General features: G+C 39.8%; 1 protein-coding gene across 1 annotated transcript in view; it reads right to left on the bottom strand.

Moving 5' to 3' along the window:
- LOC110193009 (connector enhancer of kinase suppressor of ras 2-like) overlaps positions 1-16,218 on the bottom strand; it is a 556,515-nt gene that overhangs the window by 95,271 nt on the left and 445,026 nt on the right. The window contains exon 15 of the mRNA XM_078147936.1: positions 4,453-4,495. Within this exon, the coding sequence (XP_078004062.1) occupies positions 4,453-4,495 (43 nt within the window). The remainder of the gene's footprint in view (positions 1-4,452; positions 4,496-16,218) is intronic.

A 16,218-nucleotide genomic window follows, 5' to 3' on the forward strand; every position in this document is an offset into this window, starting at 1 on the left:
ATACCTCCCCATCCTATGTGACTCTTGTCCATATCCTCCCCAAAGTTTCCCCACAGTAGTCTGCTCACTGGGGTCTTCCTTGCTTTTTCCAGCACCACTAGGTTTCCAATAGAGCAGTCTGGCTGGCCACTTGTCATTCCTTGATCTCACCACGTGAGCAGCCTATGTTCTCTTTCTATCCAACGATTCTTTCATGATCTACTCTACTTCCATTCTTCTTCATTGTGGATCTATTATAGAACGCTCACTCTCAGCACATTCCAAATTGTCCACTATCCTCTGTGTGATGCTCATCTTTAGCTTTTGAGGAGCACTAACACCAGTAGAATGTTTGTACTGAAAAGATGTGTCTTTACTTTTGTGGGAAGCTTGGGGTCAATTAAAATGCTTTGTAATTTCCCCAAAAGCAATCCAGCCTGCTTTCTTTCTCTTGTATAACTCTGGAACCAGCTCATGGTCCACCTGTATTGTCTGTTCCAGACAGCATACCAATTGACAATCTCTACAGGGTATCCATTTAGATGCATGCTAAAATCTGAGCTACAGACATTTTTCATCCACGTGACCCTTGCTTTTTTTTTTCTGAGGACCACCCTATTCAAATATAGAGAGGGTTTTGCCACTAAAAGTTAGGCCCCCAGGCGATGATTGCTTTTTTAATCCCTAGTAGCTCATGAAACATTGAAAAATTCCAAGCTGCATTGATGGAAACTCATATCAATGAAATGAATTCCTCAAAGTAAACTATTACAAATAGTACCATTAAAGACCAAAAGGTCAACTAATAATTGAGCAAGGAAGAAACCTAAAGGATCTGCTGATTTAAATGCCTATTTACACTTTGATTGGTAAGGTGAATCCCTTGCTTGTTTTATTGGAATATGTTTTGAATTAATTAAAAGTAATTAGTGCCCATCAATAGATGAAAATGAGCTTGAAGTTAACATTTTGCAGGGTACTTCTCTGTCAACATTTTTAGACGTGATTTCTGCAGATTTCTGCAATCAAGTTAAGCCAAAAATCATTACTCTTCACAATAGAAACAAAAAGAGATTAGAGCTTCCTAATTGTTCTTCCCTGCTGAAGCCATTGGCCAGAATTTGGACTTTACACATAAAGCATGAATGTTCTCTGTTGCTGGTGCTGTTCAGTCATTTTCAGTCATGTCTGACTCTCTGTAAGTCCATTTGGGGTTTTCTTGGCAGAATTACTGGAGTGGTTTGCTATTTCCTTCTCTAGCTCATTTGACAAATAAGGAAACTGAGGCAAACAGAGTTAAGTGACTTGTCCAGGGTCACACAGCTACTGAGTATCTGAGGTTGGATTTGAACTCAGGTCTTCCTGACTCCATGCCCAACGCTTTATCCACTGTGCCACCTAACTACCCTACCTGAAACCTTTTGCTCTTTGTATTAGTAGTGATTAAAAGCTGGCAAAGGAGTGAACAAAAATTACCTCACAAATCCTCAGGATGGTAAATGGACTTGAGATTATATCAATGAAAGGCTCTGTTTATATTTAGCCAAGAGAAGATCACATTTGGAGGGGAAATGAGAGCTGTCTTCAAGGACTGTCATATGGAAGCAGAATCAGCTCTGTTCTTCTTAGCCACAGAGGGAGAGAATTAGAATCATAGGGGGCCAAACTAACTCACACGTGAGAAACATAATGGAACAGCACCCAAATACCACTGCATATACTTAAAGTAGCCTACCTCTTGGACCCCCAGTAGTCCAAGACTTTCATTCATGATGCCATGACCTGCTAAGTCTTTTCTACAACAGTATGGCTGGCCTAGGGAAACTCTAAGCCTCTCTGTTATAAGCTGCTGTAAATCCCTTCCTAAGGCCAAAACTGAAGAACTATGATGGCCTGCGATCACATCTTTGCTGCTATACTTATGGCCCATCCTGAGAAATTCCACTCTGACCTGGGCTGATGGCCACCCATGGGTGTAGAAGTATGTTTACTGTGCTTCCTGCCATCTACTTTGAGAAGCACTCTGCCTCTGTCTGTAAAACCTACCTTATTCCTGGATGGTTGGTTTTTATAGAATTCCTTTAATGTAAACCAAATAGCATATTTCCTTTGTAAAATCTGAGCTCAGCCCATAGGAAGGACAGAGGGTTAATAGATATACTTCTTTTCTTCAAAACATTTTTTCTTTTACATTCAGCTAGCCCTTTGGTAAAGTTTTTGAATACATGCCAGGAAACTCAAATCTCTACAGCTTGATTTGTTGACATGTTCAGAAAAAGAAAAAGCAAGAATATTTATGCTTCAACACACAACTACATTAATAATATTAAAATATATAAGCTAAGACTGACAGTTTGGGATGTTAAAGACTTAATTCAAATACTAAGATGGAACACCAACCTTTCTAGGTGTGAATGCTTATTAATCAATCACTTAAGTGCCAGTGAAGACTTTAACCTGAGGGGAAAGACACTCTAATGGATTTCATGATTAAATGAATCAGTAGCACTGTCTACATATCAAACATCTGGAGGAAAACCAAAAACTACAGTCAAATACTTGTAATTTCACAAAGTAGATCCATGACAAATTGTCTAACTATCTTGAGATAATTATCTCTGAAACTTACGAAATTTCCAGTACATATACAGCAAGTGCTTAATAAATGCTTTCTGACTGACACAAATTTCAGTGCTAAGACGACAATTTCTTTTGCAGCATTAACATTTCAGTTTCTATCAAGTTGGAAGGTGTGGGGTTTGAATAGACACAAATAACCTTGCCAAGTGAGGGTACAAATTGAGGAAAGGCCTCCAGGATAGGGAGCAAGGTACAAATGAAGCTCCTGCAATTCTGTTCCTGGTCTTTTTCTCCATTTAGCTCTCCCCTTCAGTTACTCCTCGTATTCAGACTGGAATTGGGAAAGTGGCCATTAGCATAACTGCCTAGATCTAAGTGGTCAGGAAGGTTTCTGCTCCTCTGATGGACTACCTTGATCAAATACATGTAACTCTTGTGTTCTTTGGAGTGTAATAATAGATCGGGCCCAGTTCAGACGAGGATGTAACTTCCAAATGATTTAAATTCAGTTCACCATTTATCAAGCCCCGACTGTGTATAAGGCATGAAATTGGGCTCTGGGAGTACACAAAGACAAAAACCAAAACAGATACTACCCTCACAATACCCCTGTGGGCTCAGTTAGCCAAGTCTACCTCAAAAGTAGACTATATAGGCAGTTATAAAAGTAGATACACCATATTTCACTAATACTGTTTTCATTTAATGTATATGGAGGCCATATTTATGGAACATGAGCATTTATGAAAGACAGTTAAAAATGGCAAAGGAATCAACTGGCCGAAATAGTTTTGAGGGGAGTTTTGTATCTAGAATCTTCCTGATTGGGCATATCTGTCTAGGTTTCTACTTAGCCTTATCTTGAGTACCTTCTACTGCTCATTTTGGAACAGTCATATAGAGAAGAGGAAAATTATTTTGGCTAAATAGTACAGCCAGGTTTGGAAAAATTAGCTTTAAATAGACATGATCAGTTAAAAGCCGAAGTTCTCCTCACAGTTGGATCAGAAAAAATGGTTATCAAAATTCCTACCCCCCCAAAAAAAATCCTATCAAGCATCTAAAATAAGACAGAACACTATGCAAAAGAAACTCCAGAATGTTTATGACTATAAATTCCAACAAACTAGATCAGCTGTTCTTAAAAAAATATATTCCAGGGATCATGGGGGGGCACCCTGAGGCCCTTTCAGAGGGTCCATGAGATTAGAGCTATTTTCATAATAATACCAAGATATTTTAATCTCGAATGCAGTAAAATATACTCCATATAAATAACAGTTCTTCTGGTAGGTCCTTGATAATTTTTAAGAATGTAAAGGGATTCTGAGACCAAAAGGTTTGAGAACTGTTGAACTAAACTGGAACCCAAGTGAAAGAGTCTTGCAGATCACTGTAGGATTCTATGCTGTTTTCTAAGTTTAGTACATCAAGAATATGCCAATTGCAGAAAGAAATTTATATACATATATGTGTGTTTACAAAAAGGTTATAGAGCTACCCCAAAGTTGGAGACTACATAAAAATACAATACAAATGTAACTTTTATCTCCAAATGTTAGTGGTTCTTCCCATATTTCAAAATATATGGGTGAGAGGAAGTTTCTAGCCTCATATTTCTTTGCAGAAACATATTTCATCAACTCTAGTTTCACGCATGTGAAAATCTTTATTCTATTTCAAATCAGTATTCTTTTTCAAAACCACACCTGGCTCCCCTCCCCAGTAACATTCCAGCACCTTCAACTGCCACTCTCCTTCACCCTAGATAGAATTCAAGGGCAAAGGGAAAAACAACCTTTATACAGAAGAAGTGACAATGAAACCTCCTTGATTTCCCACCTCCACCACCTCCAAACAGTAGCAAGGTGACTAACTGTGTCAAAGGCTTACCTTCTTTATTGGTATGCCTCCCTGACGGTCAGCGGCTGCATATCTATGGGAAAGAAAAAGCATTTCTTTAAGCTTAAGATAAATCAATTAACAGGCTAAAAAGTCAAAGCACAGATTAAGAAGAGCAAGAACATGCATGGTCAAATAGATGTGTGCAAACAACCCTGATGGCATTATCAATGAAATACCTTAGGATCACAAGCGAGGTCAATGGAAGAATGACTTAGCTTTGCATATGGCACCTGCTTGGAAAGATTACCCCCTTTTATTTGCAGTTTACACAACATAAGAAATAGAAACATAAACAAGGCCACCTTCACTCTGCTGAATCACCACTGGCCACATTTAATAAAACTTATTCCAATGTAGCGGCAAGCCACCCTTAAAATAGATTGTTTCATAGGTGTTTCATAGAAGTTTTATTAAATTGGCCTTATACAAGCTAGTGGAAATGGCTTCTAGTGATTTCCAAAGTGTCCAAATCAGTCTTCCTTAATATTTATTTGAACATTCTAGTCATTTGTAATTCAAAACAGAGTTCCACATTCAAGATGAAATATACACATGCTATCCTTAATACTTGGATCATTGAGCAACATATACAGTGTGTATCTATAGTTATCTGTACTTATATCTTTATCTGCCCATATATTTGTGTGGGGAGGGTTGTGTAGGGAGAGGGCATAGGGACTGAGCCAATGATTTCACTGATGTGGGAAACTCCATGGTGAGGGACTTCCTCTATAAAAGCAGGATCGCATCTTTTTTGGAACTTAGAGTCTTTGAGAGTTTCCTAGAGTGCTGAGGAGTTAAGTGATTTAACTGGCTGAGCTTATACAGCCAGTAAGTGTGAGAGGTACTCTGTCTTCCTGGCTGGCTCTCTAGTCACTACACAGTACTGAGTCTCAGTATGTACATACACACACACACACACACACACATACATACATACACACATACACACATACATACATACATACATACACACATACACACATACACACATACATACATACATATACATGTGTAACATGCCAAATTTGGTTGTGATATCTGTGTGTATGAGGATTTTTGCAAAATGTTTACTTGTAAACAGTGAACTAGGCTACTTTAATTGTATGTAAAAAGTGACTTAGTGCCAAAATTCTTGGTAAAATAATCCATGGGGACAGTATTATTTCCTATTGCATTGGAATTCTTAGTTTCTGAGTTGGATACATAGGAAGAAAAGCAATTTAAAAACAAATGACAATCAAAGAAACACATTTTATTTCTACTTTTGCCTCCCCTACTCTACAATCAATTGGCCAGACTATGTGGCTGGTCACTGGATGATTAATCAGTTCTGAATCACCTTTTGTGCCTAATCTGTTGCTCAGGGCTAAGGTGTCAATATGGCAGAAAGAAAATGAGTTCACTAATGATTCAATACTCTGAAAATGACACTCCATGGGAAAATAACCAAGAAAACAAAAAAAAGGTCAATTGAATCAGTACATCTTGCAAAAAAATCATGTCAGGGAGGGGTGGGTCCTCAATAATTTGTGCAAATTACAACACGATTAAGCTTTGACCAAGGAGACTGCAACAATTAAACATCCTCTATGGAATAATGTAAAATCCACTTGCAACATCACTGGGCTATATTCCAATGGCTATAAGTGCCTGATGGTGGTTCATGTGAACCACCTTTTACACTCATCTGCATTAGTTAAAGGGTGGTATTTATAAAGCATTTGCAGGATTCTCAGTAGATTAAAGCAGAAAATACAGCCTCAGGTGCAAGGAAACTGAATCGTGATGTGGTTACAAACATAAGTTGGTGTGACATATCTGCAAGTGCTAGTCTGTGAAAAATCACAGAGCTAAAGAGAAAATCAAAACATTTTCCTACTCTATATCATCAAGTAATCTAGAGCTACAGGGCTTTTTTTTGTATTCCCATGGACCATCCAGAAATTTGCGTCCTTTTCTGGATTCAGGGAGATCTAGAAGAATGTGCAAATGCCAATGGTGCTGGCCTGGCTATAGGGAAGAATCAGCAAGTCATCCCTGGAACCTCTGCCCTAGAAACTTGAATTTTACCCTAGGAGTTGATCTCCAGAAAGTCAAGAGGTCACTATTTTGGAAATTAGCCACATATTTAAAACTGTACGACAGATGAAGAATTAAGATATGGAAGACAGTGATCATGGGTTTTCATTACAATAGAGAAAAGAATGAAGTATAATAGACTTGATTGAAAGTCAGACTTGCAGAATTAATTGAATCTGAGGATCAATAAAAAAAGGTAATAGAAGGAGATTCTAGAACACTACTCCCTGGAAATCATGGGTTCAAAGATCTAGAGCTGAAAGGGAGGCTATTTATTCCTCATTTTACAGTTGAGGAAACCAAAGCCAAGGAGGTAAAGTGCCTTAGCCAAGGTCAGACACTGCATCAGAGGTGGTGTTTGAACCTAGGTTCTCTAACTCTGGAGCCTCTACTCTTTACACTGTACTGGGCTGCTCTTTAGGAATATACAGCTTAAAGTATATAGGTTACCTTTAAGGTACAGTTTTAATTGGAGGCAATGACTTAAGACTATTTATAGTCTTCAGGGACCCCTTCTAATCCTATAATTCTCTGACTGAGATTTCAAAGAACTCTCAATGATGCTTGATCCAAACAATTCTTGGATGGGGACCACAGTAGCTTTGGGCTTACTCAGTAGGAAAGGCTTAAGCAAGTATAGTTGAATGCAGATCAGAGGCTTCAAACTCTGGCCCCACTGCCAAGTGGCCTGTGAAACTATTAAAGTGTAACTGAGAAATGTTTCACAAAATAAATGATAATATAATATAACACAGATAATGTTAATATGTGATCTTCTAAGTCAATGTGCACCTTGCAGGGATCTTGTTTCTGTTTGAGTTTGACACCAGTGGTGTAGCCTACCTAGGAACATCTTTAGAGGTGACAGCAGTGGTTTGGTGGAAGGTAAGAGTGCTATTGGTTAGAGACATTCTGTGTCATTAAGGGGACAAGCAGATGTTTCCCTAGAGCTCTGGAAACAACTTAAGTAAAGAGTAGGTCTCAGGACTGCCATGGTTCTGACCTCCAGAAAGACTAGTACTATCCTAAGATATCAGTGAAGTATGGGGTTTTCCAAAGGCTAGCCTAGGACTTCTGGGTGCCTGGGTAACCAACAGCTATGTGGACATACAGTGAAACTAACCTAGAGGTTGTCTAATTCCTACAGGTGACAGACTTTCAGGTTTCCTTTTGCACAATTACAAAATGAGGTGACTGTAATAATACCTGTGCCTGTACTATAAATATATGTGGCGTGGCTTAATAAACTGAATCTGAGCTGTCAAAATCAATATCAAATTATATGAAAGAATAAAAATGAGAAGGGCAGGATGCACAATTAAAGAGCCTCAACCTGATTTATTGGAATAGCTTACTTGGATATGGACAAATGTACAAGCATTAAGACAGACCGTTAACAGATTCTAAACAGGTTTAAGCAATGGAAATCAATGGCCATGGCTAAGAGGCCAAAAGAGCCTTGAAACCACTTTAGCTGGCAAACACAGTCTCCTTGACAAGCAGAATGAATATAGGCAACACTAGTTTAGAATATAAACTCATTTGTAAAATCTTATAGAGAATGATGGGGAAGATTATGAATAGTATCCATCCTAAAACAGTGGAGTTTCAATTTACCAAAAGCTTAGTGAAAGAGCTAATTAAGTCAGATCATAATAAGTCAACAAACATTTATTAAACTTTTAGTATTGTACTAATCACTTAGAATACACACAATCTCTGCTCTCAAGGAGTTCATATTTTAATGGGGGAGGCAACATCTAAAATATCTTTGCATATACAAGATAAATACATTGTAAATGGGAGATGACCTTAGAGGGAATGTGCTAGCAGTGGGGAGCACTGGGAAAGACCTCCTACAGAAGGTGGGATATGGCAGCTGGATGCTCAACCAGGAGAGCTCATCCATCAATACAAATCACTTGGCAAAACACTGAATATGGACAATGAACTAGGCCTAAAATTGAATAGGAGGAAGAAGGTGCCATCAAGTCCAAAAATAGAGAAATACTCAGTGTTGACCTAGGATTCTTACCAAGAGGTTTGATCAGGGCTGTTTTTACCCTCAACATTGTCCCCACTGAAATATTTACTTAAGTGTGAAAGCTGAACTTAAAATGCTGTTCTAGAATCTTCTCTTTTTTTAGAGTTATTAGGGTGGGGTCATTGATTTACTCAACTCCAGCCTATTTAAAGCAAGAAGAGGCCCAAGCAATCAGTCTCATGGGCCTTAGATCAGGGGTTCATAACCATTTTGCATCATAGACTCGTCTGCCAGTCTGATGAAGCCTATAGACCCCTTCTCAGAATCATACTTTTAAATAATTGAAAAAAAGCTAAATTTCAGTTAAATTTCAATTAGAGATTGATGAAAATAAAATGTAATTTTTTCCCATCCAAGATCATAGACCCCCTGAAATCTGTTCATGGACTCCAAACTAAGGATGTATGCTTTTTAGGCCAAGTGTGGGAAAGTCCTTTGAAGTACAGTAATGTTGTGAAAGAACCATGTTGAGATAAGATGAAGACGGAGGCTGTGCCATGCCACAGAGGCTGTCTATGAGAGATCAGGCTAGAGGCCAAAGTCCTTTGAGAGGCTGGCTGCCTAGCACACCCCTGAGAAGCAAAGGCAGGACTGAACTGTGTCAGAAAGAGACATTGAGAGGGATAACAGGGTTTACAGAAATCTCAGCACACCCAATTTCCCCTGCCGTTGCCTATATGCAAATTCTATAACATAATCTTACTGTTCTATAGCCCCAAAATTTCCAGTAAACTGAATTTTCCTTTCACCACCAAGAGGCCAGGGGTTAACCAGAGATCAATATAAATGTAAAGTTAGTCAGAGAAGCCAACCTGTGTGACTTGGATTTTGACAATCATCCTCTCTTGTGAGACAGATTGGGGATGTTAAATGAATTAACTGACTCACAGAGATGCTGCAAGCTCCCCAGGGTTACAACCACTCTGGCAGAAGCAAAAGTCGTGAGTCACAGGAGTTAGAGCTGGAAGAAGGGCTCTTAGAAGTTTCATCCAATCCCTTCATTTCACGGGCAGCAGTTTCAGTGACTCCAGATTTCTCTCTGGCACACAGGTCCAGCCTCTTAAAAACAATATTCTTCATCTGGTGATTTATATGGCTACAAATAACATAATGCTACCGGCTCCAAAGAATTAACAAAAGCAATGAGGACAGGCCTGATGGGCCTACTTCTGCTGCAGCACAAAACTAATAAAGAATTACATACCAGAAGTGGAGTTAAAGACACCATCAAAGATATACAATTGGAAAGGGTAGGGGGCCAGTCAGGTAGCAAAGGTGAGGAGCAAGAGATGCATAACCTATATTTTCCTTGAATGCCTACATAATGTCAAGAGATTTAGAGGAAGTCCAGGGGCCATACTCTTACTCAAGATCACAAAGATAGAATAAAAGGGATAGATAGATAGATGGAGCCCTGTAAGGGATTTAGGAGAGAACATGAACAGAGCCCCAGAGGACTGGTTGTAATGTGCACTGGTGCAGGGAATACACACAACAATTCAGTTTAAGATCTGCTGAAATACTGAAGATCCCTTCTAGCTTTAAATACTGTGATTCTAAACATGTCCATTAAATTGATAGGTGGGCCCCAGTTGGCCTGAGAAGACTGGACACCTGAGGTCAGAGGGGCACTGAAAGCGGGGTGGGGTTGGCCCTCGTGGGAAAGCGGGAAAGGAGGCTTTAAACACCAAATTTGCCTCCATTCTTTCACCCAGGGATTTCCCTGGTGGAAAGGATAATGAATAGGTTTTACAGGGGCCATATAAGTAATAGAACCTAGCAAAGAGTTTACAAAATACCTCTGATGGGGTGGAAAAAATTATGCAAGATTCCACCTGGAGCCGGTGAGAGTGAAAGAGTTAAGTGAGTGAAACTGAAATCATCACGTCCCTAAGATAGGTTAATAAGGCTGCAGGAATCAGCCTCAAATAGTTACGAAAGTTGCTAACTGTAGCAGCTAAACTGATGCCTTCACATCTAAGCTTTCACCTGTGAAAATCTAGACTCAACTCAATTAGTTACAGCTATGTTTAGGTGTCTTTTTGCAGTGACCTGTGGGAAAGTTTCTAGCAAGAAAATAAAAATATGCCCAGATCAGTCTTCTCCCATGAGGTAGTGAGGCATGGAAGAAAAAAATAATTCCAAAGAATTAAATTTGGAATGAAAAAAAAAAGGGGTTCAGTTCTGGATCTATGACTTCCTGGCACCTGTGTGATCTTAGGTAACCCCTGGTTTCCTCATCCGTGAAATGAAGGGATTGGATGAAACATCTAAGAGCCCTTCTTCTAGCTCTAACTCCTGTGACTCACGACTTTGCTTCTGCCAGAGTGGTTGTAACCCTGGGGAGCTTGCAGCATCTCTGTGAGTCAGTTAATTCATTTAACATCCCCAATCTGTCTCACAAGAGAGGATGATTGTCAAAATCCAAGTCACACAGGTTGGCTTCTCTGACTAACTTTACATTTATATTGATCTCTGGTTAACCCCTGGCCTCTTGGTGGTGAAAGGAAAATTCAGTTTACTGGAAATTTTGGGGCTATAGAACAGTAAGATTATGTTATAGAATTTGCATATAGGCAACGGCAGGGGAAATTGGGTGTGCTGAGATTTCTGTAAACCCTGTTACCCCTCTCAATGTCTCTTTCTGACACAGTTCAGTCCTGCCTTTGCTTCTCAGGGGTGTGCTAGGCAGCCAGCCTCTCAAAGGACTTTGGCCTCTAGCCTGATCTCTCATAGACAGCCTCTGTGGCATGGCACAGCCTCCGTCTTCATCTTATCTCAACATGGTTCTTTCACAACATTACTGTACTTCAAAGGACTTTCCCACACTTGGCCTAAAAAGCATACATCCTTAGTTTGGAGTCCATGAACAGATTTCAGGGGGTCTATGATCTTGGATGGGAAAAAATTACATTTTATTTTCATCAATCTCTAATTGAAATTTAACTGAAATTTAGCTTTTTTTCAATTATTTAAAAGTATGATTCTGAGAAGGGGTCTATAGGCTTCATCAGACTGGCAGACGAGTCTATGATGCAAAATGGTTATGAACCCCTGATCTAAGGCCCATGAGACTGATTGCTTGGGCCTCTTCTTGCTTTAAATAGGCTGGAGTTGAGTAAATCAATGACCCCACCCTAATAACTCTAAAAAAAGAGAAGATTCTAGAACAGCATTTTAAGTTCAGCTTTCACACTTAAGTAAATATTTCAGTGGGGACAATGTTGAGGGTAAAAACAGCCCTGATCAAACCTCTTGGTAAGAATCCTAGGTCAACACTGAGTATTTCTCTATTTTTGGACTTGATGGCACCTTTCCACATTTCACTTGGACCCACTAATTTACTAAGGTGATGCAAATATTCCAGTCTGTTCACTCAAAATTCTCATTTACCTCAAGTAGTGAATCTTAATCATCTCGCTAAAGGTCAATGTCCTCCACACTGTGCTCTTCCTACGTTCACAAACCTCCTACTCTTATATGTCTGCATCGCAGAGAATCCTGAGATTACTGAGCCTTCGTGGCTCCACTAGAAGCTTCACTGCCCACACGGTGGCCTCTGTTAGAGGTTATCTTGTTATTTGGGGGCACTGGTGACACAGTCATGTGGGACTTCTCCCAGATGGCAGACTAACTGCTTAAAATAGTGTGGATATGTTTAAAATTATACATAATGGTGCAGTACAAAGAGCACTGGCCCATGAGTTGAGAGACTTGGGTTTAAAGACCAGAAGAGAGAGGAGCTGTGTGGCCATGAGTAAGGAATGACTACATATTCGGAGGCTACTTCATCATCTGGGATAATGACCCTTGTATGACTCACTACCAAGTTGCTCAATAATTCAGTTCAACAAACACTCATTATTCCTCTAATAAATAAAGAGTAGCACTGTGCTAGGTGCTGGGGACATAAAGAAAACATTTGCAACAGTCCCTGTCCTAGAAGATCATATGTTGTACTGGGTAGGGGGGTGGGGAGAGGAAAGGGCCCAAAGAGAGATAAAATAGTAAACATGGGCAAGCAAATACTCATGAGGAAAGTATTTTGAATGCCTTAAAGGGCTGTATAACTGGGGATCATTTTGATTCATAATTCAAAAAATATTTATGGAGCACTTAACCATCTGCTCCAAGCGGGGCTAGAACTGTGGGAAATTAAAGGGGTACATGGGTTCCTGCCTTCAAGGCTAGTTTGAACTATGGTGGAACCATGTTGAGTTTGTGCTTAAAACATGGTCTATTTCCATTCATTTTAGGTATAGCGTCTATTAACAAGTTTTGTTCTGGTATTGACTGAGATGCCAGTAACCACGAGCCCTTTCAGAAGATAATCTATAGCAGAGTGCACCTGATGAGGGAAAATAAATAATAAATCAACCTGACCAATAGGTTTAAATTGTCAGCCAATTTCAAACATCAGGCCATTGGGAATACTTCTTGGGTGGGGGAAGCTGAAGAGGTAGTACAATAAGGCTGAAAAAGGATTGGATTTGGAGTTCGAGGGCCTACATTCCTGTCCTGATCCTGCCCCATACCTTAGGCAAGCAACTTAGCCACTCTGGTTAAGTTTGGTAAAATGAAGATATTGTCAGGGGTGGGAAACCTGTGGCCTCGAGGCCACATGAGACCCTCTAGGTCCTCAAGTGCAGCCCTTTGACTGAATCTGAACTTCACTGAACAAACCCCATTAATAAAAGGATTTGTTCTGTAAAACTTGGACTCAGTCAAAAGGCAGCACCCGAGGGCCTAGAAGGCCATGTATGGCCTCGAGGCTGTAGGTTCCTCACCCTCCCCGCCCCCCCCCACTAGATGTAACATCTTCAGGACTGAGCTTGCAAACTCAATCCTTTTAAGTTATAGCAAATAGTACACAACTAAATGTCAATCATGTCTCCTTTCATAGATGAGGGCCTTAGTTCAATAGCAATTCATGAATCAGGTCCTTATCTCTTCTCTATTAACCGGACTGTTGAGAAAATGCTAGTTCCTAATTTACCTTGTAGGCAAAGGTAATGTGTACCCTTTTTTCTTTTAGATATATGAAAATTAAACCAGTACTAAGTGAAATAAATGAGAGTACTAGATTAGGGAGATATAAGGTTAGGAAAGGAAAAGTTGTACAATTCCATTCTTAGTAAATTTTGTATTGGTTCCAAGACAGACTTTCCTTTCCCCTGTCGCTATAGAAATTCCAATGCTGTTTTTGTTACCGTTGCTGTCATTTTTAAGGAAAAACATTCTTTTGCCATTTCAGGCAAGAGAGAAATTCACCTTCTATTTAATATCTTGCTACAGGTCACTCAGGTATCATTTTAGACATTGAAAACAGTCAAGGTCAGTTCAAGAGCATACAGTGATATTTCGAAATGTCTTTGCTAACTTTGAAAGGTAGTGTTCTTCAGCTGTATGCCTTGTCCTTGATAAACAACTCTACTCAAACAGGTCTGCGCTCTTGAGAGGAAAGAAAGATTAAGGGACCTGACAGTGTCTTTTTTTTTTCTTTCTTTCAAGATTGTGGAAGTTTGTCTTTGGGTAAGGAAATAATCTGGTCTAGAATAGCCTAACATCCTAGCTAATAAAACTTTTGCAAATGCCCTTGATACTAAGATTTGGGTTCAGTCATTATTTTTGTCCATGATTCAATTATCAGGTTGACTTAAGAGTTTTAACATATATATCAGTCCTTTAATCTTGCAAGTTTTCCAAACACAAGGGAAAGTTCTCTTTTGTTTTCTGCATCCTCTTCCGGGTCAAACATTGGTCTTTAAAAAAAAAATTTATCATAGCAACACAGTGAGAACCTAGTGGTCTTTAATTTGATTAGGTATCACATCAAGGTGTCAAATGATGTTTTATCTTTAATTTGGTTGGATTTTTTGCATCAATCCATGGTAATAAAATTCGATATTGAATGTGATACAGAGTGCAAATGTGGGAATTGACTGAATTAATCTCCCCACCCCATATAACTAACAAGATGCTCCAACTCTGATACTTTTATTAGTTGAGCACATATTTATTGACTCAGACAATTAACCAAAGGCACTAAACTAGGTGCAAAAAGCTCTCAGTCAATTTTGAAGGAGTGAAAGCCATTGGATGAAATGAAATGGTTCTACATAGGAAATATATTAGGATTGGCTGGAGAGATTTTGTCACATCCTGTGTTTTTGTAATATAATAGTGAGCCAGTTTAGAACCTCGCCTTACTGGTGGAAGTTGTTCCAAGAGGGAAGGACCTTCTAAAGCCCTGTTAATGTAGAACCTCAACAAGTCACTAGAGAGCTATTCAGGAATTGGGACTATGGAATTTCCCAAACCCACTCTGAGGACTCAACCAGATAGCACAAGTTGGGCTTGGGAGAGTGAACCCCAGAGTCTGTGCTAAATAGGACAAGCTGTTCAAAACATAAAAAAGAAAAACAACCCTGGATGTATCTAGTGTAGAAGGCCTGAGAGCCATAGCCATCTAATCAGTTATATGTGACTACCAGTGTGGACCACTGGCTTGCCCAGAACTTCCCATCATACTGATGTCACACTATATCAGTTAGTCTCCCAATGTGGCCGTCTTTAATGTAGATTTCTGCTTTCTCTATCAGTGAATGCTTTCTCAGTGTGCTGCCAAGGCAGCAGAAATCATTCTATTGGCAAGTATTTATTAAGATCCAATGCATTGCTCAGCTCTGTGTGGGACACAAAACAGCAAGATATTGTTGCTGACCATTGGGAGCTTAAGTTCTACTTAGGCAAACCCAACGAACACCTCATAGGTAATATTTTGGTGCTAAACTGTGGGCTCTGAATAGAAGACGGGGCTGGATTGACCCCACACTTCTCCCTGGAACAAAGGCCTATCTTTCTAACACCCACATTCTTTTAGCAATACCTTGTAGCTGCCAGCCATGGAGTAGTAATCTCCAAAGAAATAAGGTTGAGAATCACGCGATGGGTAATGCAGAGGCACATGATTAATGTGAATACGCTGTAACACGGATGGCCCATGTACTCCATTGGTATCTATCCAATGACAAGAGAACTAGAGGAAGGCCCACAGTACAACAGGTGGAGAATCTGTGGAGGATTTGTGGTAGGACACAGATAAAAATGGCACCAGAGAAGGGGAAGAGATGAGCATGCTTCACTACTCCCATTGACAAGATCACATCATTTGTCAAAATATTGATGTAAACTATGAGGCAGTGACTCTTCAGTGCAATAAGAGTCGAGGAGCCAGTGGGGATGGAAAGAGTTTGGGTAGCTTCACATAGAAGCTAGAACATGAGGCTGGTATTATTTGGGTAAGTGGAGGGAGGAGGAGAAGGCATTTGGCTTGAGCAAAGGTGTAAGCTAGAAATGAGCAGAAGCAGCCCTGTGTTACTGGGATGGAGGCTATGTGTTGGGGAAGAAAAAGAAACACATTTTTATAGGTAGAAAGAGACCAACCAGAGTACAGAAGGCCTTGAAAGCCAGGCAGAGGAGCTCAATAGAGGGCAAACAAACCATCCATTTGACTAGCAACTCTCAGAATCTCTCACAATCCTTAAGCACTAGCAGGAATGCAGCCAGAGTCCTTTGCAAGTTGCCACAAAGTCCTGGGATTGTGGTTTGAAATCAGGCCATGGGGC

Source organism: Phascolarctos cinereus, unplaced genomic scaffold (assembly GCF_003287225.1).
Source record: "Phascolarctos cinereus isolate Bilbo 61053 unplaced genomic scaffold, phaCin_HiC Scaffold_8;HRSCAF=390, whole genome shotgun sequence".
NCBI classification, from domain to species: domain Eukaryota; kingdom Metazoa; phylum Chordata; class Mammalia; order Diprotodontia; family Phascolarctidae; genus Phascolarctos; species Phascolarctos cinereus.